Source organism: Lonchura striata, chromosome 2, assembly GCF_046129695.1.
Source record: "Lonchura striata isolate bLonStr1 chromosome 2, bLonStr1.mat, whole genome shotgun sequence".
Classification (NCBI taxonomy): Eukaryota; Metazoa; Chordata; class Aves; order Passeriformes; family Estrildidae; genus Lonchura; species Lonchura striata.
In genome coordinates, this window is record NC_134604.1 from 4,965,734 (window position 1) to 4,992,244 (window position 26,511).

The following is a 26,511-nucleotide window of genomic DNA, read 5'->3' on the forward strand; positions in this document are numbered from 1 at the left end:
CCTGTATGTGCAAACACCTCAAAACCAGCAACAGGAATGCAAACTCAGACTGTCAGCTTCCATTTCAAAATAGCAAATAAGGAAGCATAAGGAAGGCAGGGATAAATGAGACACTGGGTAGAAATTGCTCCCTGTGAGAGTGGTGATGCCCTGGTACAGGCTTCCCAGAGAAGCTGTGGCTGACCCATCCTTGGAAGTGTTTAAGGCCAGGTTGGACAGGGCTTGGAGCAGCCTGGTCTAGTCCAAGGTGCCCCTGCCAATGACAAGGAGTTGAACTGCATGAGCTTTAAGGTCCCACAACCCCAAATCATTCTGTGATGACTTGCATAGTTTATGAAGAAAACTGCCACGTCTTTAAATTCAATCAAGTACCAAAATCTCCTCTTCAATTTTTCAATTCAACAGATACTGACCAGGCTGGAGGTGAGAAAGCAGGTAATTACAGGTACCTCACTTAAATTAAATCACCATTAATGTGAAAATAGATACACACAAGCACTGTTAACACAGGCCAGCTTTAGAAAAAGTGCAAGTATCCTTTAGCTAACACACAGTTACCCAGCCAAGAACATGAAACATTCGTCACTATCTCCCACTATGCTATGGGTCCTTCTGTAGCTAAAACACAGGTTTCTTAATTGAATCACATTTGAAAACATTAAAAGATTATGATGATGCATTACTGATTGTTAGCCCTGGCTTCAGGGTGAAGAGAGAAAACCAATTATTTGCCATATTTATTGGAACAAAAAAAAACAGGCAGAGGAAAAAGATGGCAAAAACAGGTCTAAGAGAAACATTAACATCTTTCTTAAAATTAACACAGAGCAGAAATTATTGTATTTATTAGAAAAAGAGGAGTTGTACATGGAAACAAACAGCCCTAGTAATATTAATAAACAAGGTCTTGTGATTTAGAACTTTTACATGTTACAGTTCTAAATGAATACACTTAAGTCACCAGATGCCTTTAGTTCCTTCGCACTGTTGCTTCTCCTAAACACCAGTAATAGCATAATTTCAAGCAAAAATCTAATTTCTTTGGTTTCTCTTGAGTTTCTCAAACTGCTCATAGCACCAGCAGCTGCAGAGCTGGTCAGGGGCCATCCCATATGAAGAAACACTGCTCTGCTAGCTGCTGAGGGGGTGGAAGGGGGCTAAGACTGCTAAGAGCAACAGTCCTGCATCACCCAAGGGCTTGGTCTAAACTCACCTAATGAAGAACTAAGAACTCCTGGAAACCCTGATCCTACTGGGAACTACTTCTTACACCTCCCACCTTTGTGAATGCATCCTGAGGCTGTTGGCTACGGAACATGTGGTTACACAGGTCAAAGCCAAGGTTTGCTGACCAGAAGATCCAGAACATCACTCAGAGCTCTGCTGTCATGTCATCCACTTCCACACTTTCCAACTTGTCTCTTTCCAAAAGTCTGGGATGTTTCCCTTCTACATATTAGAAAGCCTTACTCAAGATAAAACTTGGGTAAGTGAATAACTGAATGACATTTCCCCTTGCTCTTTATGTGGTTTAACACTGGAAGAACATTCTTGATTTAGTCCATTAGGTGATCACAAGACAGTCTTACAAGTTTTCACAACACTCCATTTAGGCAGCAAAACCTCCTGGAAAGTGTTCTACTCATTGAAAGAGTACTTACATAATGGAGAAATTATTAGAAATGTCATGCGAGTTCCTCACAGTGATTTGACCAACACTTATTAACAACCTACAAGTTGTGTAGTAACTAAGTTCTCCTATGCATACTCAAAGGATAAGGAACAAACATCTACAGAGACTGACTTCTCAAAACAATACATACAGTCAAATACTTGTTCAAATGGGTGAATCATTATCTAAATATAAATTTATAACATATAAAAACTGCTATACAAAATTATTCAGCAATAAAATCTGGTTTTAATAAGAAATTTATTTCTTATCAAGCATCATTCACTCATTTCTTGCACAGTTAAACTTTGCTGCCTTGATGCCAAATACAGCAGTATACACTGCAAGACAGAAAAATTACTGATACTGGTTGACTCAATCCCAGTACACCCAGTACTGTTTTAAGAACTTTAAAATGGCAACATGACCACATCCAAAGTTAAATCTTACAAGATTAAAATTTTAGGGACTTCATGTCACAAAAGCAGCAACCAGCAACAGAATTTTTTTTCTCAGCCAAAAAAAAGCCCCCACATGGAAATCTTTGGTCATCCAATAATGGCAATACAAACTGAGCTATTAAGAAAGCTAACATGGAAATTTTGTGTATCACTTCAGCACAAGCAGACTTTGGTGGAAGCAATTATAATTACACAATGGAGATCAGCAAGCTGAGGCCATAATTCTGGATTAAAACATATACAGAATAAACAGAGAGAAACTTCAACCCTAACTGACCACATCTTGTTTCCATTTCTATGCTAAATGCAGGTCCAATGCTACAGCTTAGTCAGCATAAGCTGTGCTTTGAGCACAATCCTACTTGGTTTAATAACTGTCAACAGAAAGCCAATTGATTACATCACCTACATGCAATCAGCCAACGTGGGATTCTTCCTACACTGCCCAAGACCTCATTTCTTAAAGTACTTTATTAAAATTAGCACTTCCATAGCACTTTAAAAGCTAGTTGAGGACTTGAAGAGGCCACTGGCCTGCTACCAAATTTCCTCCAGCAATTGGGAAAGCCAAGCCAGCTACAGCAGAAACTCCAGCCTTTTTAAAGGGATAGCTTAGCCAACAGTGTTGTCACTCGGTGTCTGCAACAGCTCACAGCCATTGTCAGCCAGAAGCAGAACAACTGGAACGTGATGACTGACAGATTTACTGCTGCTGCTTGGGGCCCTGAGAGCTGCTCTGCAATTGTCCAACATCAGGCCAGTTACATGCTGCTGCCTGGGAAAGAACCTGAAAGCAAAGCAGACATTTAAATTCTTGAGCATCCTGACTGATTGAAGGCAGAGATCCACAAGGCTGCAGTTGTACTTCCATTCCTATAGCACCAGATTTCTGAGATGGGGGAAATTAAGAACACACAAACCACTCGCCCTTCCTTTGACAGTTTAGAAAACAGTTGGATACATTAAAAGTGCAATCCATATATTATAAGCTAAGACTAACACAAGCTGCATCCCTACTTGGTTTACAAAGGACCAGCACAAAAAATTTCAATGTCTCTCCTCTATACTTTCTAGATCCCAAGTTCCTGAATTACAGGCTATTTGGGTTATTTTCTCAAGGCTTTTCAAGTGTTACATCTAATTGCTTTTCCCAACAACTACTGCCCCACTTCCCTCCCCCCTCTAAAAAAAGCCCAAAACCCACTTTCTACCTTGGCTGCAAGATTTGAAACCATTCTAGCATACAGTGTTCCACCAATCAATCCAATTGGGTACCGGGTTGGATAGGGACAGGGGGAAAAAAATGGATAACAAGTTTTGGACTTGATGAAGTCCAAAATCTACAGGATTTATTTGACATAATGTTCTTGCCTTATTTGCAAGTTCAATCAGTTTTCCTTACTTCCCAGGACTGAACAGTGCAGTGGTCCAACATAACCTGACTTTACAACTTCGGAATGTGCTGTAACAACACGTTCTCTTTCTTGAAGCCTGCAGTAGGTTTGAATGTTCAGCTGAAGCACTTTCTTTTTCAATATGCTGCTGTATCCTAGTCTCTCTTGGTCATGCATTAGTCCAGTGACTTACTAATTTGTATAGTAAGTTCATTTCTGGCTGCAATTTCTAAAAAACTGAAAGCTGGAGTGTAGTGAGAGTTGCGCCTATTAAGTGTCTTGGTTTGAAAGACAGGGATCCGTCAAGGAAGGCAGAACTTCCCTTGAAATGGAAAAATTACCTCCTTCCTTCCAAATTATTATAACGTGGAAATTAAGGGGCTTTCAAGCAAAGATATCCGAAAAGGAATAACAGGACTTTACTATACATATAAGTACAACAAGACAAACAACCAACCAACAATAGCAACAACGGCAGCAACAAATAAACAGGGGTTGGGTGGACTCGGGATGCTGAGTGTAGCAAAAAAGCCTGAGGCAGCAGCAGGAAGAAGTGGGGCCGGGCTGCAGCGTGCTTCCAGGGGGACACGCTCTCCAGGAGTGAGGAGGGCGTCAGGCTCTCGGGTTTTCCCCGATGCACCCGAGCAGACGATGCGGTCCTTTCCAGTCAGCTCAGGTGTTAATGAGGTCCCGGTTAAACGGCTGCTCTAACGAGGAGAGGCTCACCCACGGCAGAAGACCCAGTGAGCGCACAAAGGCTCCGCAGGGGCAGCGACTCCAGACCGGTTGTTCCTCCTCTAATCCCGAGAGCGAGAGCACAAGAGGAGCCAAACCGAGCCCCGAGCCCCCGCCCGTGGAAATCTGGCAGCATCCCTGCCCTTCCCAAGGGAATGCACCTCAGCTGTGATAGTGCAGCCAGCTGCACTCCTCCCCCTCTTACACATCTTTTGTCTAAGTAGTGGTCATTATTGTCTCTTAGCAACACATGGGAAGAAATACCACAAAAGAAAGAAACAAAAGGAAAAATCTTAACACCCAACATTATGCTTGTATTTACATTATTGAAAGAGACTCAGCTTTATCAGACAATTGATAACATGATTTTGCAATTCTATCATCCATTCCCAATACCTACTTTCTATGAGACACATCTGGATTTTTCATGTACATAACTTTAAGCCATAAATACATCAATTAATTATAGTAGTAATATACTACAGTTCTTTCTCACAAGAGAAATAAATGCCTCTGGTCATATTTGCCAGAACAATCTTACTTCACAGCAAAACTAAATTTAAACTGAGACTTACTACATGGGATTTAGAAAATAGAATGGAACATTTCTGGCATTAAGTCACATGTAGGATCCTGAAAGTAAAGTACCCAAATCCATTACTAAACAAAAAATTAAATACTTTCCTATTAAATTCAGAAACCAGAATGCACATTACTTTGTATCAGTCCACAAATTTAGATTCTGGAGAGTGCCAGCCAGCTATAAGATTTTTTTCATAACCTCTTAAACCATCATTTGCTACATCTGATTTCCCACAAGAAAAGATTCCTAATTTATAATCATATACTCCCTTCCCAATTTCTTAAGATACCTATACCTAAAATTTATCAAAAGCAGATGTAGGGCAAGAAAAGACAGTAGTGTTATATGTAATATGCTTAATTCGTGCCTATAAAGTGATATATAGATGTAATGTTTTCTATTGCTAAGAAATATGTGTATAAAGCATGTATAAAGTCTGAGCCAGGGGATTGCCTCACATACACTGAAACCACCACTGACAAGAGGGAGGAAGACTTCCTTTACAAACAGAAACGTAGCTTGCCCGGAGATGGGTTGTTTCCCGAGGTGATCCTAGGAACTCCCCAGTGATGATCATCTGGAAAACTATCCAAGACTGAGATTGCTGGAGCCACCAGAGAGATACACCTTAATGCCAAATTCCAGTAATTCAATCAGGGATGTGCATCACTCTCCGGACACTGTTTTGTTCAACCCAACGCAGAGAAAAGAAATTCTATGAATATGTGAGACTCTGAATAGAAAGAAAAACCTAATTGCTCCAAAAACTCAGCCTCAAGTAAAATAAACTGTATAAAAACCACTTGAGTGGGATAGTTGGTGTGAAACATAGGGGACCCTGTGATGTAGTGGTCAGACCTGAGTCTCACCCAGCACCGATCCCGGGCTCAGCACTGTCCTTTTCTTTGTGGCTGGCTCAGACTGAATTTGATTGCTGAATAAAACCTATTTTTATTAATTTTCATTTAGCTGGATCAATTCTTATAACAGTAGGGAGGAAGAAAACAATAAAATACAAGTCTGACCTATTAATTTGTGACATCAAACATCTACAAGAGCCAATGCTATAAGAAACTGATGTGATAGATGAGTAATGCGATGGCTGACGTTCACGATTAAAGGGCAAATATTATGTATATATGTTAAAAGAAGTTTTATAGACAGAGTTATGTTTAACCTCCCCTTGTGTTATTATCAGGGGGTGGCATGGGTTCAAGATATTTGGGAGGGTCAGCTTGTTAATATGGCAGCACCTGACCTCCAATCAAGATTTAAGGATGTAAACTCCACCACTGGACAGCAAAGGAGTCAATGGACAGAATTTTAGGAGGGGCTAAAGGGTTAAAAGGCAAAACCTCCGTTCACAAGGTGAGAAAGATCCTCTGCTCCCAGCACCTAATATTTTCTCTATTCAGCCTTCTGTTGTATTTTTGATAAGGTTTTAAATTTTTTGAAAGTGACTATCTTTTCTCACACTAGACAGGGCTGATCCAGCACAGATAACTTTCCATCATTCTTTCAAACAGTTCTGTTCTGAGTCCTACAAATGTAAATCACTTACATGTAAGCCTTATGTTTACATTGGAGAGTCTACATTTAAGCCATACACATTAAGACTCTAATTAAGCTTTAAAATAATCAAATCCATGTGGATTTGTAGACTGCAACAGTGAATGCTTTGAGCTATTTGGAAACAGAAGGAAAAAAATCTATGAAATGGGCAGATTCCAGCTTCCAGTTTGAGGAATATTTAAGGAAGCTAGATAGGATATAGATCACCTCAAATACTCATAAAGCATGAATGGAAGAGGAGAGCCTTAAAGTGAAACTCAGTTTTTTTTGACAAATGAAGCAACAAAATATGAGCTGTCTCAAGTTCTGTTATTCCAACCCACAGATTTAACTCCAGTTAAATTGATGGATTTATGGTTTTTTTTTGATTCAAAAAACAAACATGGCAAATTACAAAGGAAGCTTCTTTTTGTTCTTTCTTAGTCTGTGATTCCAGAAACATTGCTGACAGGTCACACAGAATCATATTCAAGACACTGTTTTTAGTAAAAAAGCTAAATCAGATGCAAATCAAATTTCTAAAGTGCATAAACATGTCAAGATGACTCCTGCCAGGTGGACAGTAACACCAGCAGAATTCAACAGCCATTTCTTAACTTCATTAACAGCCATTTCAAATCTTCATAGAAGTTTCAATTCTCTGAGACAGTGAGCAAGACTAAGACTGGGATTCACTAGAAACTGAAAAGGAAGATGCACAAGTTTAGACTGAATGTGTTCCAGGCTCCACCCAAAAGAGACCAGGTGCTCTACACTTGATTGTGTTCTTCCACTCAAGGCTACACAACTGATAAAGTGCTTGTGACAGCAGAGAACAGGCTTATGCAATGGAGGAAGGAGGTGGAACACTAGCTAGTATTCAGGTAACTCATGTTTCAAAGCTGCATACTGCTGCACTTTCCTCCTGGAAGCTCTCCCAAATTCAAGTCTGAGTTTTCTTCCAAGGGAAGCAGAATTCTGCAGCTACAGTAGTGAAAACTCCCACCTAACAGAGATGGTCTAATGCTCTTAAGGAGTGTTCTTCAGCTTCTTGAACATCCATGGATTTCCTGTTCTGCCATGCTTTAATGAGCAAATTTATTAGAGCATTTTCCCTACAACAAGATCTTTAAACCATTTTATTTGTTGTCAGTCAAAATTTTGCCTTGACTTTCCCTGGTGTGCTTGGATAGTTCTGAGGATTTTAGAGATAGGATTGCATTCACCAAAATTTGCCTAGGCTGAGAGAGAAAGCAATTCACAGCACCATTCTCATGGCCATAATCCAGGACAAAGGTGTAAAAAAACAAACAGTCCTGATGTTCACAAAATCCTCCATCTTAAACACTTTCAGGTATCCATCAGTAAATTATTTAGATTCTCCTTTGGTGACACTTTGCTATTTAGATTAAAGATAAGGAAGACATTTTCTACAATGATGATGGTGAAACACTGGCACAGGCTGTTCAAGGTGGTAGTAGGCGCCTCATCCCTGGAAGTGTTCAAGGACAAGTTGGATGGGACTTGGAGCAACCTGCTCTGCCATGGTAGGCAGGTGGAACTGGATTATCTTTAAAGGCCCCTCTGAACCCAAACTATTGTACAATTCTACAACATGCTAATTTTCATCTATTTCATAGAGCCAGGAAAGGAGGAGGACTGGGGTCTGACTTCTCAGTATTGCTTCATTAATACCATCTTTTTCACACTGTCACAAATAAAGAGGCAGAATAAAGCTACTTTTAAGCACTGCACAGCTGTGTGTAATTCCTCTCAAAAGTGCTTTGAAACAAAATTTGACCAAGAGCTAGCAATATATCAACACTAAGAATGTGCTGATGCAGGGGGTAGCTTATTGCATATGGCATATTAGGAGAATTGAAGATGAGAGCAGCAGCAAGCTACTAACACAGCAGGTAACAAACACGTACTGCTCTTATGCTTCATGGACTGTTTCAACTTGCTATGACCCATGCTACTTTCTGCTACAGATTTTGGCAAAACACAGGCTTGTAAGTTTAGTGTTCTGATGACTGAATAGCCTGAGTTCCCATAAAGCTCAGCACCATAGAGGTAAGATGCCTGGGAAGAGACTTGTCCAAAAGTCTGATACCACCAATGAAAATTCTTAATGAACCTCTGAAAATAGAAAAAAAATCTGACCCAAGTGTTCATCTCCATTGTTGCTTTTCAGGAAGCCACCACAGCTCAATGCCAACCCACAAAGTTTTCAGGCCAAGAAGGATTACACTTGTTAAACTGCTCATCCATTTTAGTACTGCTTAATTAAGCATACAGAGGCACTTTAGAGGTCTGATTCCTATTTATTAATCTTGGCCTTAGGCCACCTGGATTTGCCTGTCCAAAGCCAAGGGAGGATGCCTGCCTGGTCTTGGCTGCCTATTGGTTACAAAGTGCCAAGTCTTCCAGGTGCAAATCTTTCCTGTTTAGAAACACCAAACCTGGCCATCACAAAATCCCCCTACACTTACCACGAGCAAAGGGATGTTTTAGCAGAGGAACTTGGTGATTTAAGAGCAGGTAAGAAGAATCGTACGATCTTTTTCACACTTAAGGTGGTGTATTTCTGCATCAACTAGAAGAAGATGATGGCAGCAGCAGTAGCTAGCTACACTGAAGTCCGAAAATCTGCTATGTGATTGCCAAGATACTCTCAGAAAAAGCTAGAGCAAAAGTATCAGGTTATTTATTAGTGATCACCTTTCCTGACCCATTCACATTCTACAAAAAGATGGTGCCTGTTCCACCGTGTGAACATCTGTAACTGCAACTTTTAGAGAGCTTTTGGTCACAGCTTAGTTGGGATCCTTCTCTGAGTAAAGGACAGCAAAGAGAAAAGCTAGAAACAGAAGACTTAATTATCAGTGCATCTTCTAAAATTTAACTAGATCTTTTCTGCCTGTCCTTATCTCTATGCATCTACCAGCATGCCACAAGGAATAGGGTAGCAAAAAGCAACTCTTTCTACTTCCTAGCTCTGTTGGGTTCACTTCTTTCACAGAGATGAAGATGGAAACAGAGGAACTTCAGGGAAGTTCAAAAGGCAGTGCAGTGTCTTAAAAACATCTTCCCTAAAATAAGAAGAGCTAAACAAAAGCTGATTTTATATCACGTCAATGTGTTTTAGCCATGGTCACTAGAAGGTGATTTTATGAATATCTCAGTTTCAGATCACAAAGAAACACTACTAACATTTGTATTCTTAAATAATATCTCCTCAGTGATGAGATATGCACTCTTCTTTAAATGAACAGTTATCAGAACACACTCATAATCTCATAATACAAACTGTCTTTGGGAAGAGTTCATTGGCTGGTTATTCAACCATGGACTCCAGGGAGAGGCGGCAAACCAAACTGCTTGGTAGGAGAAAAAGGACACCAGACAAAAAGTGACTAGACATTATTTTAAAACAAATAGCATCACCATGCTTTTCAGCTCGATATCAAAGCTAAGCAGCAGCAAACACACCTGTAAAAAAGCAGAGTTAACATGAAAGGGAATAGAAAGGATTTTAAACCACAGAGAGGACTCTGCTTTAGTTCCTGACAAGCTTTCCTAACTACAATGAAATCAGACAAAGATGACACCTATGTTGAGTTGCAAATTACAGCAGCTAACTTCTGCTGGAACTAAACAATGCAATGTAAACCCCTTGATACGGTATGCAGCCTCCACTAAAATACAATCAGAAGCAGGCCTGGTTCTGAGGCTGGGAAAACAAAATAAAAAAGGAGAATGTCTCAGCTCAGAGACAAAGCTTCATAGAAATTAAACCCAACAGCATGCCTAGCACTGTGAGAGACTTGAGCCTGGACTCTGACATCCCCAAAAAAGAGTGAAGCTCCAGTAGTCAGGGTTCAAAACAGCACAGGTCACTCAACAATGTGAACTTTGTCACAGCTGACATCTTAATTTCTTGTCAGCTTGAGGAAAAAGAGTCAGGCATGTTCAGAAGGATTACAGATCAATTACACAGAGCTAGACAGGGGTCCAGCTTAGTCAAGTTCATTACCATAGTGAGTCTTTTTTCTGGAACGTGCCTCATACTACATAGATGTGTACACAAAATGACAAAAACCCTCATTAATTAAGTAATCAGGGTACACAAAGAGTTAATAGTACAAGTTCTCTTCTAGTGTACTGTGCCAGAATGTGATCAGAACTTCCTAATAAGACCCCTGGTTGTTTCCCATTAAAAGCACAGGAAACAAACATTTAGAAAGCAGCCTTCAATTTAAATATGCTTTACAGAATCAAGAAATAGAACAGTGAAATTTTAAGAGAGCTTAAATAAGGACATCGATATAGGCAACCTAAGCTGACTTTTCCTCTCTTGAGATAGGCAACACTGACACCTACTGTCAACACTGTCAAATGGATTTAACTTGTACAACTGCTTTAAAAAGTCAAATGTTTACATAGACTTTTGAAAGCATATTAAACATTTCCTATTCAAGGGTTTCCTTCGTAGCATATTTACTGCCTTTACTGCAGAACCAAAGTTATTAACCTGTCTTGTAAAATAACATTTAAACCAACTTATTGATAATATTGGACCACAATTATACTTTTTCATAACTAATATTTTTGAACTATTATAATTAAAGCAGATCTGGAAAATTATATCTTGTTTAACTTAATACTAGAACTTCATGTTTTTTATCACCACAGACATTTAAGTAGCCACTCAAAAGCAAAAAAACACTGTACCTTTCTTGGACCATATCTGTGTTGGAGTAACTGGGTCTTGACTGTTCTCGGGTATTTTTAAAAAATTTATTGCGGTGGAGAACAGAGTAGAGGCTTTCCACAGAAATAATTTTGACATTCACAAGGCATGTCCAGCTCCACAGTCAGTCCTAGTTCAGAGCACTCAAACATCTACACGTCAGAAGCCCAGCGATCACCAATGAACACACAGCACAGCCCAGCTCCACACTACACAAGTATACTGGCACAACCCAGATATTTCCTGTGCACATTCCATACCAGAATGTTGGGGTTTTTTAAATATTTGGAAAGATTCCTTCCACACAGACACTACAGAAGTTACAACAGCTGCACAAAATATTATCAAAAACCTTACCTAAGCAAAGAGAAGACATCGTAAGAGTTACGAACACAGTTCTGATCCACCTGGAGAAGACTGTTCTTCAGGGTACCTGAGTGATCCTTGAGGAAAAGAAGGAATAGTACTTTAAAAATAATAATTAAAAAAATCTTGAGTAAGAACATGCACTTTAAGTAGAATGAATGATCTTGCACTTAATGTATTTTAAATCTGTCTTTACACATATTTTATCTATGGTAGATAGAAACAGTTTAAGGTGGCAATAACAGCACTTACCTATAAAGGTATAAAAGACCCATCAGTTTATCCATGTTCTAGACATACAGTGTGTTTTCTTGAATTTTATAATCCATAACTGTCTGAATTTTATGCGCAGAAACACTGAAAAGTGCTACTGACAGCAGTGCCATTCTTCAGCTTCAGACCTGAGAGCCCACTCAGTTGTGTGCAAGAGAATTACATAAACATGAGATAAAGCTCCATCCTTTATCCATGCCGTAACACATTAAAAAATCAAAATAATCTTTGTTTTGAGTGACCTGAACAAATTTCTGGAGGTTACAAAGTAAGAATGATGTAAGGTTGTTCTTTTAAAAGACCAGAGCATCCATTCTGCGCAAAAGGTATCAAAACATTAACAGACAAACAGCAATTCCCCATGCTGCGTCAGATATTGAACTTTTCCATATCAGGCCACAGTCACACAGATTCCTAGAAAAGTTGCAAACTTAGAAGTGTTGCCCTACATGATAAGGTGAATTTTAAGCAGGTCAAGCCACTGGCAGCACTGTCAGAAAGATTATGGATTGCAGGGAAAAAAGGCACTTACTCTAGTGTATAAAGCAGCCCCATCTCGTACCTGTAATCAGCCAGCTTTCCAACAGACAAGAGATGGATTCTGCCTAAAGAGTCTTTCCTGCCCCAACAAGTCTGCCTCCATACAGAAGATGTTGAAATTCAGAGGTAAAGGTCAACATCTGACATAACTGTGTTAACCATAGGCCACACATCATCAATGAGGCAATAATCAGAGATAATATTGGATGGATAGGCACAAATACTACAGTAGATCCATGAGGAAAAAACCCATGGGGTAAAACAGGTGCACCATGAGCAAATAGCTTCCCATTAAAGACCTACAAAGTCTAGGCTTCAGACTGATAACCAAAGCTTGCCATGAAAATCAGTTTTAACAACCACATCACTTTCAATGTGTCCTATGTTGGAATGAAATGCCTGCCTCAAAGAATACAGTCAAAGCTTATTTTCAGTAACCAGAAGGTTTTTGGACCCTAAATGCTACACTTCAAGTCTTTTCAAAATATCATAGATATCCATGCAACCAAGGCAAGATATTAGTTCATACCTGTCATATGAAAAAACTATTCCTTCTCAAAACAAAGCATTTCAATGTTCTGCACACCCAAATGTGAAAAATTAATCTCACAGGTTGAATTTCAGTTTGTCACCAGTACCAACAAACCAGAACAAATGCAAGATACTCTTACCTTCTGTTCAAATGAAGCTCCATAATAACCATCATTGAGACCAAAAATAATCTCATTTGGGTTTCTTGCATGGATCTGCAGGAAAGGAAGAAGACAAATCAGTTTACAGCCAGCTTACTGCAAATTTTCATACCAAATGAGCACAAATTGCTCCAAGAGTCTAAAGCAGTTTTTCATCACCTATAATTCTAGAAGTATACAAAAGCTCACAGAAAACTGAATTTAATATGGAAAACCTGTTTGCTTCACAGCTTTAGCAACAGTCACCATGTTCAGCCATTCTATTTTGAAATCAGAAATACTAAACAGAGCATCTTTCCTATTATTGCATTTCCAGGTGACAAAAATAAGTAAGATGGATGGAAACTAAACAGAGGTAAGACTGAAGAGTTTGTTCTGGAGAACAGAAGGCTCTAGGGAGACCTTACAGCCCCTACCAGTGGCTCAAGGAGCTCCAAGAGAGCTGGAAAGGAACTTTGGACAAGGAGGAATGACTTCTCACTGCCAGAGGACAGGGTTAGATGTGATATTGGGAAGAAATTCTTGGCTGTTAGGGTGGTGAGGTCCTGGCACAGGTTGCCCACAGAAGATGTGACTACCCCATGCCTGGAAATGGGCCATGATGAGCGGGGCTTAGACCAACCTGGTCTAGTGGAAGGTGTCTCCACCCATGGTAGTGTAGAGGTATCAAGTGGAACTGGATATTTGAGGTCTCTTCCAATCCCAACCACTATATGATTTTATGATTTAAAGCTCTGATGTAAACTAACATGAATATCTGTAATCAAACTTTAAAATACAATCTTCAAACACACTAATCTCCTTTCTCAGTATTCTATATATTAATTCATCCAGATGCTTTGTTTCCTTAAGAAAAAAGCTGGCAAAAAATATTTTCACATTACCTGCTGGCCCAAGTACTTTAACCCATCTAAATTGACCTTCCATTCAATCAAAAGCTGAAAGTGTTCCTTCTTGCCACCCCAGATCCTCACAACAAAACAGGAGACAGAGGTATCAAGATGATCAGGCATTATTCCAAAGTCCAGACTTCTCCATGTTGGATTCTAAGTATTCAAAGAAGGATAAATACAGTTGAAACAAGCTGAAACTAGTCCATAAATTGACAATTCAAAAAGCAGCAAAGCCCAACTCAAAGATTTTTAAAAATCTTAAGAATTAGGAACAACCATTTCAAGCTCTGCTGCTTCCTTACCCAGTTTGCTAGAGAGAATTCCTCAGTTAAAAGGCATATGCTGTACAGTACTTCAGAAACTGTGGAAGTGTTTTTCCTCCTTCCGTTACAAGACATAAAAGAATTTACTTCATAAATTACTAATTCAGTTTAACCAAATCAGGAACTTTCAAAATGGAAGTAACATTCCTTTCACAGTTATGATTCAGCTTCTGAAAACCAGAGTATAGCATGTATTCCCAAAGTTAAATGGTGATATATTCCCCAATAATTAAATTTGCAGAACTTGCTGACATACTTGTTCACATTCTTCTCCTCTTGACTGATGCTCAATCCTCAAATGCTGTCACTAAAAGCTCATCTTTACTCCACGAGATCAGACTTGCACCTGGAGCTTTTCAGAACCAGCACACATTAAGCTAAACTGCAAATTCCACCAGAACTCAGATTTGCAAAGACGATGTGTTCCAAGAATTTCCACTCATCTCTAACAACATCTAAAGAACTGACCCAAGCTGTAACAAAACCAAGTCAATCCACCATTACTGGTGCCAAGAGACAACAGGGTGTCCAAAAGCAGAAATGGGAATGTGCTTTTATTTATTTCTCTCCTTCCTCTGCTGAACACAGAAACAGTAGCAAAAGGTAGGAACCCACCACCCCATGAAAGAACTTGCCTTCCCTTCTAGTGCTTAAGTAACTTGGAAAAGGCCTAGCATCCCTGAACTGGGATGAGTCAATTTGAATTTCAGCCTCTGAAAAGAAGAGAGATGCAAAGTTACCTACTAAGAATTACAGAAGAAATGCATTAATCAAGTTCTCGTAACAAGAAGGAATATTTCATAGCTATTCAGGCACAAGAATACTGGGTCATTCAAATACCCATAGGCTATATACAGGATGTCCTCAAGACATCTTTTATTCAGATTTTTGTTATTCTATTTTCTATATCCTGTGGTTAGTTTCCTTTTGTGTTTTTCCTTTTCCTGATTTAGAATAGACAGAACTAAAAATCCTAACAACTTAAGAGAAAAACTGGAGAACTTAGCAGCCTTGAGTAAGCAGACAGGTCTTCCTTAATTCAGGAGGGTTTCAAAGCATTTACCCAGGGAGCACTTCTACCTTCTTAATGCAGGCATTAAAAAGTCTTTATCAGGTTTTCAAACTCCCTTAGCCAACATTTGCTACATCCTACTCCTATCCTATTATTGTCCTTCCTCATTTGTATTAAACTGTTTAGTTCTGGCCCCTTCATTAATCTAAACTGAAAAACTTAGAAAATCTAACATGTTTTCAAACTTCAGTTTCTTACAGCTATTAGCTCTTCAAAGAGTACGTTTATATATCTGGCAGGTACATGTTCCTTGCAGTTTTCCTACACAACACAAAGATGTTAATAGAAATCAGCATTTCTACTACTCAATAGCTCCCTATTCTAATCCTCATGAAAAGAATCTGAAAAGGAGGAGAAGAACACAATGCTCCTAACAGAACCAAACAGTGGAAAGACACATTAAACAGTTATGGTATTCAGCAGAGAAATCAATATACTCCACTAAATACACCATTTTTAAAACAAAGTTTTTCCACATTAAAGTAACTTACCAGAGAATTCTTGATCACCTCGCTCTTATAAAATTCTAAAGAAAAATAAGTAAAAAAGCACCTTTAGATACAAATCTTAGTATGTGAAACAGAAAAAACCAAAATAAGCAACAATCAAGAAAGACAAATGTCAGTGGGTCCAGTTTATTAGTAACTGATTTATGAGATAGACTTTGAAATGCAGTCATGCTTTTGACTAAAATTACTCCTTCACACTTACTTATTACAAATCATTATTTAAATTTAGTATTTAATCATTACTCATCATAATCTTCAAGTTTTACAAGGCTTTGATTTCTGAGAAAAGAACATGGCAAAGTAGTTAACAGAATTTGGATGACATTTGCAAAAATGACTTTTTTGCCATACAACATCTTCCTGGAACACAGCAGTTTGGATAAATTAATTACAGCACTGTCCTGAAGAGCAATGGTGACTTGTTCCAGATGCTCAGAGTAAACAGCCAAGTTACCTGACAAAGGTGCCAACAACCCTGTATTTAAATGGGAATAAGCAACTGCTGGTGCATGCACCTTGGCTTTCCCAGTCAAAGAAAGAGCTTTGAAGACTTTAGACAGCTCTAGAGGCAGGAATACAGATTTTGTACAATATCCCAGACCACTGGAGACCAGGGATAAAGCTCTGATGAAGTGCAAAAGAGTCCCTAACACCAAACACTGAAGAAACAGTCATCAGTAATAGGTTTAACCAGCCACCACAACAAAGCCCAGGCAGCAAGCTCAAGTTTTGTATTCTTATCCTTCTAAAACACCAACCTTGGTAACAAAAGCAAGGCAAGATACCAGATGTGTCACGGCACCAGATGAAAATAAAAATTACGAGAAAATCAAAATTCATCTCCAATCACACCAAAAGGAGCATGAAAACATTTTTAATAACATCTCTCTACAATGAACTATATACTGTAGTGGGAAAGAAAAGCAAGAAAGAGAGGCAATCCAATGTTCAAGCACAGTTATCTAAACTAGAACAGATGCCTGGATGCTCCATGTCATTGGTTGACAATTCTATTTTTTGAAAACTTTGGTAACAATATGTGCTGATGGATGCTCTGTAAAACAACTGGTATGCACAGAGTGGGACATTCTTCCTCACAAAAGGCAACCAAAGCTCCAAAAGATTTAACTTTTATGTCCCCTTGGAAGTTCCCAATTTCTTACTCAGGGAAGAACAATGACAAAAACAGGCTGATTTAAAAGGCTACAGAACCTGTCATCAGTTTGCCTCCTTGGCTGCTAACACTGAAAGCTTTCATGAAATTAAAGAGCTCTATTCCAATGTCAGCAAAGGTGATGCAACTAACGGCAGAAAGTTGTCAAGACCAAAAAAAAGGAAGAAAGGAGAATTCATATCGTAAGAATTCAAAGATTAACTAGCAAAAAGATTGATAGTAAGTCTGGTTTACCTTTGTAGATCTTGGCATTATCACACAAGTGAAGAGTGAAGTATGTATCCAAGAGGCGATGACCATTCTTATTAACAATGTTACGTGCAGCAATATTCCGAAGATGACGAAGACGGCGCTAAAAATAAGAGAAAAAAATTCAAATAATTTTCTTAGATTTAAAATTAACCCTTTCTCTTTTTTCAAACCATTTTAATGATTGCCAAAGTAATGCTATAAAAAAAAAAATCTCACCAAACACTCAATTTTCTCTGTCAGACAGCAAGTGTAAACAGCCAGGATTCAGCAAAGCCACAGGACAAGAAAAAAGCACCTAAAAGCTTGGATTAAGCAACACTGATATTCAAGAGAATATATTCTTATTCATGTCTTGTATGTCATTTTTATCCCACATGACAAAATCACCCCAACTCTTTGAGCAGTTTCAAGCAATCTGACACTATTGACCTCAAACACAGCAGCAGCATCACCCAGATGTTTTGCATCATCGCACTGGAATCACTTCCCAGCCAAAGCTATTTTCAACAAGCATTAATGGACAAATAGCTCAAACAATCCACCACCTAATCCAGAGGCATAAGGAACTGGCTGAACAAAACTTCCTGATTCCACAGTAATCCTAGAAACTGCTCTAATAACCTTAAATAAAGGTAAAATACATAAGGAAAACATATCAAGATTTTCAGGGGAAATTAAGGGCACAGTGAAATTTGAGATTTCCACTGTCAGTTACCATCTGCTGTGATGAGAGAGTCCTTTTCCCTTGGAATTAATACAGCAGGATATGGTCTAAAATATTTAGCTTAAGTGATTTTATCCAACCCCAACATTATCTTGGTTTACTACAGTACTGCACCTTGAATGAAAATCATCAGATCAAATCAATCTCTCTCTCCCCCACCTCTCTGTGCCCAACAGCTTAAATAGCTGTGGCTAAGGCCTTAGCTTCAAGGCACACCACACCCTTAATCTTTGACAAATATTTTACATTATTAACATCTTCTAAAATGTAACTAGTTAACAAAGCAATTTTGCAGGACTGTCACACTTAAATCATGGCTTAGCTGTTGTTTCTATTGTAACTTTGAAGACCCATACTTCATACAGCCTCCCATGAATGCTGCACTCAGCAAACTGCCACTTCAAATACATAAAGTTCTCACCAAATCCTTCAGTGTCATTTTCCAAATCAATCTCTCAACTCACCAGTGTCTCACCCACTACCATGGGGACGCTGACAAATGGCTCCACATACTTTGTGGATCACCACAATACACCCACAAGCCTCAAACAACTGGTTTAGTGCATACTTTTACCTCAGAGTTCATCTTATCCCATTTATTTGCCAAAAGTGTCTTTATTTGAAAGGCTGAACGCACCTTAAAAACTGACTGACCAAAAGCACATTTTAAAAGCTTTTGAAACCAAAAGACAATTTTCCCGTTTGTTGCTAGTCTTAAAAGCCTTTTAAGACGAGTTGAAAGGCCATAATCTGTTTTAGAATCATAGTGTGACACTTTATGTCACTTAACACCACTCCAGTGATATATTACTTTTCCTTTATGGAAAGATATGAGCAATATTAAATTTTTGTTTGACAGCCTAAAAATCACTGATGGAGTCATTCCATTCAAAGTCTGTTTATGACTTAGAATATAAACAGAGCCTGAGATGAGATGTCAAGGTACCTCTAATATATACAAAAACTACAAAATTAAAAACAAAAAAAAACCCAACCAACAAAAAATATTCTGTGAGACTACATGGTCTTATTTTCTTAGAAGCTGGTATCAAAAATGTCAACAGAAATATTAAGCCTCACTGAAAAGAAGTCACATGGCCCTTTAACATTTTTTCACATCTGTTCTCAAAGTTGGGTAGCTTTGTGGCTGTTTTTATGTGCAACTGAAACACTTTTTAAGAAACAGCTTTGCACATGAATTTTGCTACCTATAAAAATTATTCAAGAATTTTATGTGCCATCTCTCTTTTAATTCACACCAGTAGCAGAGAAATCAATCAACTACCATGTTCATTCCCTTCTTTTTTGGCATCTTTTTTTTTCCTTTCATCCCTTACAAAGAACAACCCATACTGCACTCTAAGACAGCAATTTTCTCCAGGTCTCTTTAGGATTGCAAACTAATTTGTTTAGCTGCTTTAAGTAATATGTTTCATTGATTAGCTCTCAAGCGAAGTCAAACAAGTTTCTTACCATTCATAGTACACAATGAGGTCAATGAGGTTAGAAAAGGGGAAAAAAAAAAACAAAAACCAACCAAACAAACAAAAACTGACAAGTGTCCTAACCTGCACCTCTGAACAAGATGTGAATCCTTATCTCCACGATTTGTGACTTCCTTGCACCCTTCAGGATCTGGGGGTTAAAGTCTCTCTTCTCCTAAACCGGTTGGTTTAGGATCATTAAATCTGGGGCTATGAGACCACAACAAAGTTAAGAACTCAATGTGCACAGGTAATCAATGTCTATTTGAGTCTCCAGCTTAGCCAGAACTCTCCTCCCATCTGTTTAGTGAAGTTATGATACAGAGAGACTTGAATCCTGATAATAAATCTTCCCGTTTACCCACTATGTTCAGTGATATTATACAGAAATACTCAAATTTCCCCAGATTCTACACAGGCAACATTCAGAGTCAATCAACCTCTCCTGATCAAATATAATTAGCTTAAAGCAGACTATCAGCTACAAAGACATACCCAAAGACAACTGAAATAGGTTCTAGAATTCCTCATTAAGAGCTTTGTTTTGTGACAAAGCAACCATTATTTTTGAGGGAAGTTTTAAATATCTAGTGTTACCTCCTATGCATTTCATATCATTTTGTGCTGGAGTGGAGACATTGGAATACACAAAACAAAAACCCCACTGTGTTGCAGCTCAGCTAGCATCAGCCAAACACTGCCAACCTCCAACACTGCATCACCCTTTCTCATTCGTTACACCATAAATAAGCATTTGTGCAGCTGCTCACAGAATCATATCTGGCAACCAACATGGATAGAAACTAACCACCTCTCCTTTCTCCTGGGATAGTTTCACCAGCTCAGTTCCTCAATATGGTTCACCACATGGCTGGACAAGCAGCTGAGCAGACCAAGGAGGGGACAACACAGCAGCAAGAGGCTGAAGGCAGAGAATGGCTGGAATGAAACCACCAGCTTGAAGTGTGGAGCAACAGGGCCTGGCACTGCCACGAGCCAAGGGGAAGGCAGTTTACAATGAGGTACCAGAGCATTTCAAACTGCAAAAGCAACTCTTTTTAGAGAATAAATCAGTACGCTCTGTGTTGAATACAGTAGCTGCAGATAATACACAATTTTTTCATTTCCTCCTACTTTTTGGTGAAGTGCTAAAAAGGGTCAGTTTTCTTTAGTGACAAGTTTCAGCTATTTTGCTCTTTCTGTAAAAGTGTCAAGCAATCTTTATAATGAGGGAGGATTCCCTAAGGATAAAAGTCCACCTTAAAATTCAAAATTTAAGGGCTAAAAAACAATCTACGCACTTAACTTCAAAAACAAAAAGGCCAGTGTGAATGCAAGATGATAGTGTGGGACCTGTTTTCATTAAAAAAAAAAAAAAAGCAAATTATGCAATCAGTGTAGCTAATTTTCACTGCTATCTCCTCAAAGAGTTTACAAGTTACCAGCAATACAGGACTGAAGACCTCAGAGAAGCATCTACAGCAAGTATCTTAGTGAGATATCCTACAGCAAAAAAAAAGTTATTTTTGCAAAACTAATACCATGGAAAAGGTAGTTTAACCTTTTCAACAGTTCTCAATTCAGTACATGCAGCCTTAACAGGGGTGTATCTGGATCACAGTAGTACAGCAGGTCTAACAGGTCATTCTCACGGGGGTTGTGACACAAGTTATTTTGGTTACAATTGTCCTAGACCTTTGCAATTCCCAAGAAAGCCAGTGAAGAAGTGAAATTGCATTACAGGCCTGGTTATCCTTAGCTTTAATTGCATTCTAAGTTGCATTTGATTAAAAGCAACTGCTATATAGCAACTACATGTTGACTCACATGAAATAAATTAGTGCTTCCTTCTATGTTGAAGATACAAACCAGGAGAAGAGATATTTTCATTAGGAGAAATCCTGAGTAGCTTATATTTTAAAAACACTGCTGCTTGGCAGGATAGCACAGGTCACAAGCAGACAGCTATCCCAAGATACATATAAAGACTGATCAGGAAAGATGTAGGAGAGATCTGAAGAGCAGAACCTACCACCAGGTTTCATCTCTCATGCCTGCAGAGGCAGAGAAGCAGCTTCCTGGAATACTACAACATCTTAAGAGAGGTGCTGTAGAGTGCAGCAATACCATCCCTGCTCAGCGATTACCTGCTTCATCCACTCAAAACAAATCAGACTGCTCCAGAATCAAGTATTTTCATCATCAACCTTGTTAAGATGGCTTTTTCATCAGATGGTTCTAGACAGTCTGCTAAGTCTTTTGAGATCTAAAGGACTGAAACTGTCTGGTTCCTTCATGCTTTAGTTCCCTCAATACTAAGATACCATAATCTTTCACTACCTTCAGCATGTTCCTCTCCTAGACAATGTGTTTTGTGCAGTCTTATGGTGAGGATCAAAAAGATAAACCAAGGTAAAGCTGCCAAAACCACAAGTTAGTAAGGGTAACTAACTGGGTAAGTAAGGGTAACATCTGGCTAAATTCCTCCAATTCAGCTCCCTACAGCTACACAAATGTGCCCACCACAGAAGAGGACAAAGGAGACAGACTGCAACTTTAAGTTTCTTTATGGCTTAAGCTTATCCAGATGCCACTCTTTGCTTTGCTCAAGGCCTGAGAAAAAGAAATGATAAAGCTATTAATTGTTTTTGTCTAATAATCTGGTATAATTAATAAAAATCACCATAGAGATGATGCAGCAGAGAGGTGAGAAAGAGAGGAAGTCAAATGAGAGAGAAGTGCACTGTTGTTAACACAAGGTCTGGACTGCTCATGGCAGGAGAACAGGATTACCTACAACAGCCCCAAGTATTCATGGAATTTCAGAATTATTTGTTCAAGGTCATATAATGGGTAGCAAAAGCAAGCATGGAGAGTTCTGATTCCTCTTCCGTCTTAACCAGCTCATTATTCCCTTACAAGAATCTGATGACACTCAGAAAAAAAAAATAATGTCAGTATATCCAGGCTGGATGAGAACACAGCCAAACACATTTTCTATTTCTGGTACTCAGCCACCACACTGACTCTAGCTCAAGCTCCAAGTATCAATTGTGAAGCTCAGGTCACTAATATGGGCAACAGCAAAGTCCATTCTAATCACATGGAGCCTATCATGCTGTCAGCAGCTGGGATGATCTAATGGCTCACAGCTGGGGAAAGGGGGAGGTCTGTCTTCTCCTTGTCCCACATCTGCTTCTCCCAGCAGCACGGTCTTCCCTCTTTAGCACTGGCTCTTTTAGCAATGCTGTTCATGAATTCTATTCTCAACACTCCCTTTGACATGTCAAATAAATTTGCAAAGGGGTCAATGGAGTATCTGAAGTTAAGCAAGCGAGGAAGTTTGGTTTCTTCCAGCAAGAACCATCCAAGATGCCATTTAAACAGCCCCCTCTGTGAATGGAGGGTTTGGCTGAAAACTTCCAGATGTTACTACCTGACAGTGGGCTCACTGCACCCAAGGCCATAAGCAAGTTTCAGAAATTCCATCAGGCAGATTTTTTAAGAATTTTATAAATAGAAATACATTTTCCAGAATTAAGCTTAAATTCAATAGCCCAGGGAGAAAGCTTTATACATCTGTGACTGAATTTGAAAAAGGCTGCCTCATCCATCCTATTCCTGATGACTTTCCATACAACCCATGTAACCAGAAACTTACTTTTGCCTGAAATGTAAATACAATAGTAAAACTAGCATTAAGAAGGCTGGGAAATCATCTTGTACAAGCAAAGTAGAAGTTTATGTAAATTACCTAGCCTAAAGTCACCAAAATTGTATCACCACTCAGGGATCTCAGAGACCTGATGAGCTGAAAAGCAGTTATCGTGTTTCCAGAACAAAGAACTTTCAACACTGGTTAAAATTTCAGCACCAGGTCTACTTCCTTAGCCTTTAATGGGGTATCCTACTTACCAAATAGTTTTTAATCAAGACATGCCAAGACAGTCTTCACCTCTGGGCACCATCTCTGTTTTCAGAGTGGCGCCTTCCTCACAATTCTGTCAAGGAAGTAAATTCCCTGAATTCTTTTCTGATCAGGATCAGCTCTGACCTCTGTATGACATGGTACACATTCTGGTTTTACCTGGCTTTCACATGAATTTCGTAGCTTGGTTCCTTGCTCTATGACCCACAGAAGCTCTGGAAGAATTTAAGCAAAATCCTTTCAACTATTTTAGCATTAAAGCAGGAGGCAGAGATTAATTAGCAGCACAAATGTTACTACAGCAAATCCACTGTTTTTGAACTGAATGGACCTGAGCTTGCAATGTCATCTATTTAGATGTCTGGATATTTGTCAGAATTAAGTCATATAAAAACAGAGAGTTCTGTGTGCTTTGTAGCTCATAGCAGACAGGTTGTACTGAGTCTTTTTCTTAAAAAGCCCTGAAACAAAAAAAAAGTTACTAAAATATGATCTATATTTAGTCAACGTGAACATTATTTATTATCACAGCACTGCTGTACACCTTCATATTGCACCTTCCAACTTCCTCAGATTTTCACTATTTGCTTTCACCTCTCTGTGCCAGTTTGGATCGTGTGATTGCTTCTTAATATTCAATCTCCTGGAAGTCAAATTATAGACAAAAATTCATACTTATTTTTATATAAGTTTTCAAGCTGCCTCATTTTCCAATTTAATACCTTTTTTTTTTAAGTGAAGCATATCTCACAGAAAGTTTGGGTCACCTCTGCTGCAAAACATAAAACTTTTAATATCCAAGAAATGTACATGAAAAGTTTAGGCATTACTCAGATGTATGGTTACTTAAAACCACAGAAAAGGCAAGAAAATGCTTGTACTCTAATTTACACGCTTGCTAGGAAGACTTATGAGGTTTGCAATTTCACAGTTTTCCACAGTTCAGAGTCAAGAGAATCAAATGGGCTTTCAGATCTATTTCTGCATTTGATATGCAATTTTTGTGGGACACACCATAAAGAATTTTAAGGAATTCTATTTTAATGTCTTCCAGCACACTCTTGGAGACAGCAAGGCCCTCAAAGCTACACAGCCATAATTAGTTCAATAAATCACTTGTATTTCTCCTTATTAACTGTGCCTCCTTCCTATCTCCATTTCCCCAAGTCAAGTGATCAACAGCCATCCAGGAACTCCTTTCCCTTTTTAAGATTAAGTTACTTTCTTGCAAGTGCCTTTAAGAAAACTATTTCCACTAGGAATCAGAACTGAGAGCAACACCATAGGAACACAACTACACTTTTTTTCCTGTGAAGGTGCAAAACACTCACATACATCACATACCTCACATTCCCAAAGATCTTGTGCAAGGAACCAGATACACTGAACCTGTGCAGAGTGATTTACCCAGACTAAATGACCACAAGAAAAGTCAAACCCTAAATGACTACAAGAAAAATCAAAGCTATTTCACCCATATGGGCTCAAAGTTTTCCAAGATGCACAATAGTGAATTTTAGTTTACAGATCCTTTAATCAAAGTGCTTCAGATGCCTTTACACTTCTGGGCATCTGAAAAGCTTTGGAAAGTTTCACTTAAGAAGGAAAACAGCTATGTAGCTTTCATGTCAACACACCATGGGTCAGAACAGGTTTGTAATCATCTATACCCCATGCCATGGCTACTCCTGCTTCTGTACTGCATGGAGAGCATCACCAGGAACAGTCAGCAAATGGAAGATGTTCAAAAGATATCAAGTTTGTCCTAATTCACACAAGAAGAAACAGGAAGAATAAGGAATATCTCAATACTTGACATGATCCATGCAGAAGTATACTTATTTTCCAGCTATCTGAATGCAAAACAGCCCTTCGCAAGGTCAGTATAGAGTTAAAGAATGCAAAATCTGAAGTCAGTGTTAGATCTAACAAAGTATGTTAGTCTGTGGCATTATCTACTACTTTAGTACTAACTAAAGCAACAGTCATACCAGAAAATAATTAAAACAGATATCTATATTGTAACAGAAAAAAACTTAAGACTATGTATTGCTCTTGCAAGACAGCTGTGTTCTCTGGTCCATCCTTCCCTGCACCCTTTTCTACTAGCTAAACCTCTTAACTACTTCCTCACTGCATTTACACAGAAGCAACTCAGAACTCAACCTCTACCCCCACAAAATGATGTAAACAGCTGGTAACTGTTCACTGGCACAAGAAATCTTCTCTTTGTACCCCACAGTCACATGTAGAATATCTACACCACTTACTTTAGAGTCCAAAATGAATGAAAGAACTAAGACTAAAACAGATGTAAACTCATGATGTTCACACGACTCACTAATCTTCTGCTTTTTTTTTTTTTTTTTTTTTTTGGTGCTAATTTCTGCAGAGGGACTGTAAAAGCCTGTTATTTAAAACACATTGTAGGGGCAAGAATAGGAGACACATTCAGTCTTGGGACACAACCAGGATAGCTGGTTAGGTGTGGCAAAAGAAGACTCAATACACAGAATTAATTTAAATATAATGTTAGCAGGAAGTGTTCAAAAGCAAAATAATGTGCCTATGAAGAGTCTTGGGCAAATAAAGTTCTTTCTGGGTGTTGTTTCAACAGGTGTGTTTGGTTATGGTCACTATAACATCAAGAGCAACAGATCCAGCGAGTGGTCACTATAACATCAAGGGCAACAGATCCAGCGAGCTGGCAAACACCACAGCTCCAAAGAGTAAAACTGCCAGCACACCCTAAAAAATTCCCCTGAACTATGGCTATGAGTATCTTATAAATATTGCCCACTGGCCAGACAAAGCTCTTCTTGCTAGGTGTTTACATAAGATGCAAATAATAGGTAATTAGATAGTCTTTCCATCTTTAACCAAAATCTTTCAGAAGAGGTAGCTAGAAATAACATCTTTCCTTATTGATGCTTTCCTCTGAGTTTGTCTAAATAAATATTTAGTCTCAAAATGAAAGACTGAAACTGTAGCTGCTTCTTTGACACAGAATGGGAACTAACCCACCAGACAGAAAAGAACATCAGGGTGCAAGTCCCATCTCATTAATAACACAATGCAGCAGTTGAGAAAAGTCCCTTAAGCCTCTTAACGTGACTTTGGGGAAGGGAGCAT

At 38.8% G+C, this 26,511-nt stretch overlaps 1 protein-coding gene across 1 annotated transcript in view; it reads right to left on the reverse strand.

Annotated features, from left to right (window-relative positions):
* Positions 1-26,511, reverse strand: part of UVRAG (UV radiation resistance associated) — a 79,632-nt gene that overhangs the window by 47,974 nt on the left and 5,147 nt on the right. The window contains exons 2-6 of the mRNA XM_021532428.2: positions 17,226-17,343; positions 15,800-15,834; positions 13,905-14,066; positions 13,000-13,074; positions 11,507-11,592 (exon numbers count right to left, since the gene is read on the reverse strand). Coding sequence (XP_021388103.2) covers positions 11,507-11,592; positions 13,000-13,074; positions 13,905-14,066; positions 15,800-15,834; positions 17,226-17,343 — 476 coding nt within the window. The remainder of the gene's footprint in view (positions 1-11,506; positions 11,593-12,999; positions 13,075-13,904; positions 14,067-15,799; positions 15,835-17,225; positions 17,344-26,511) is intronic.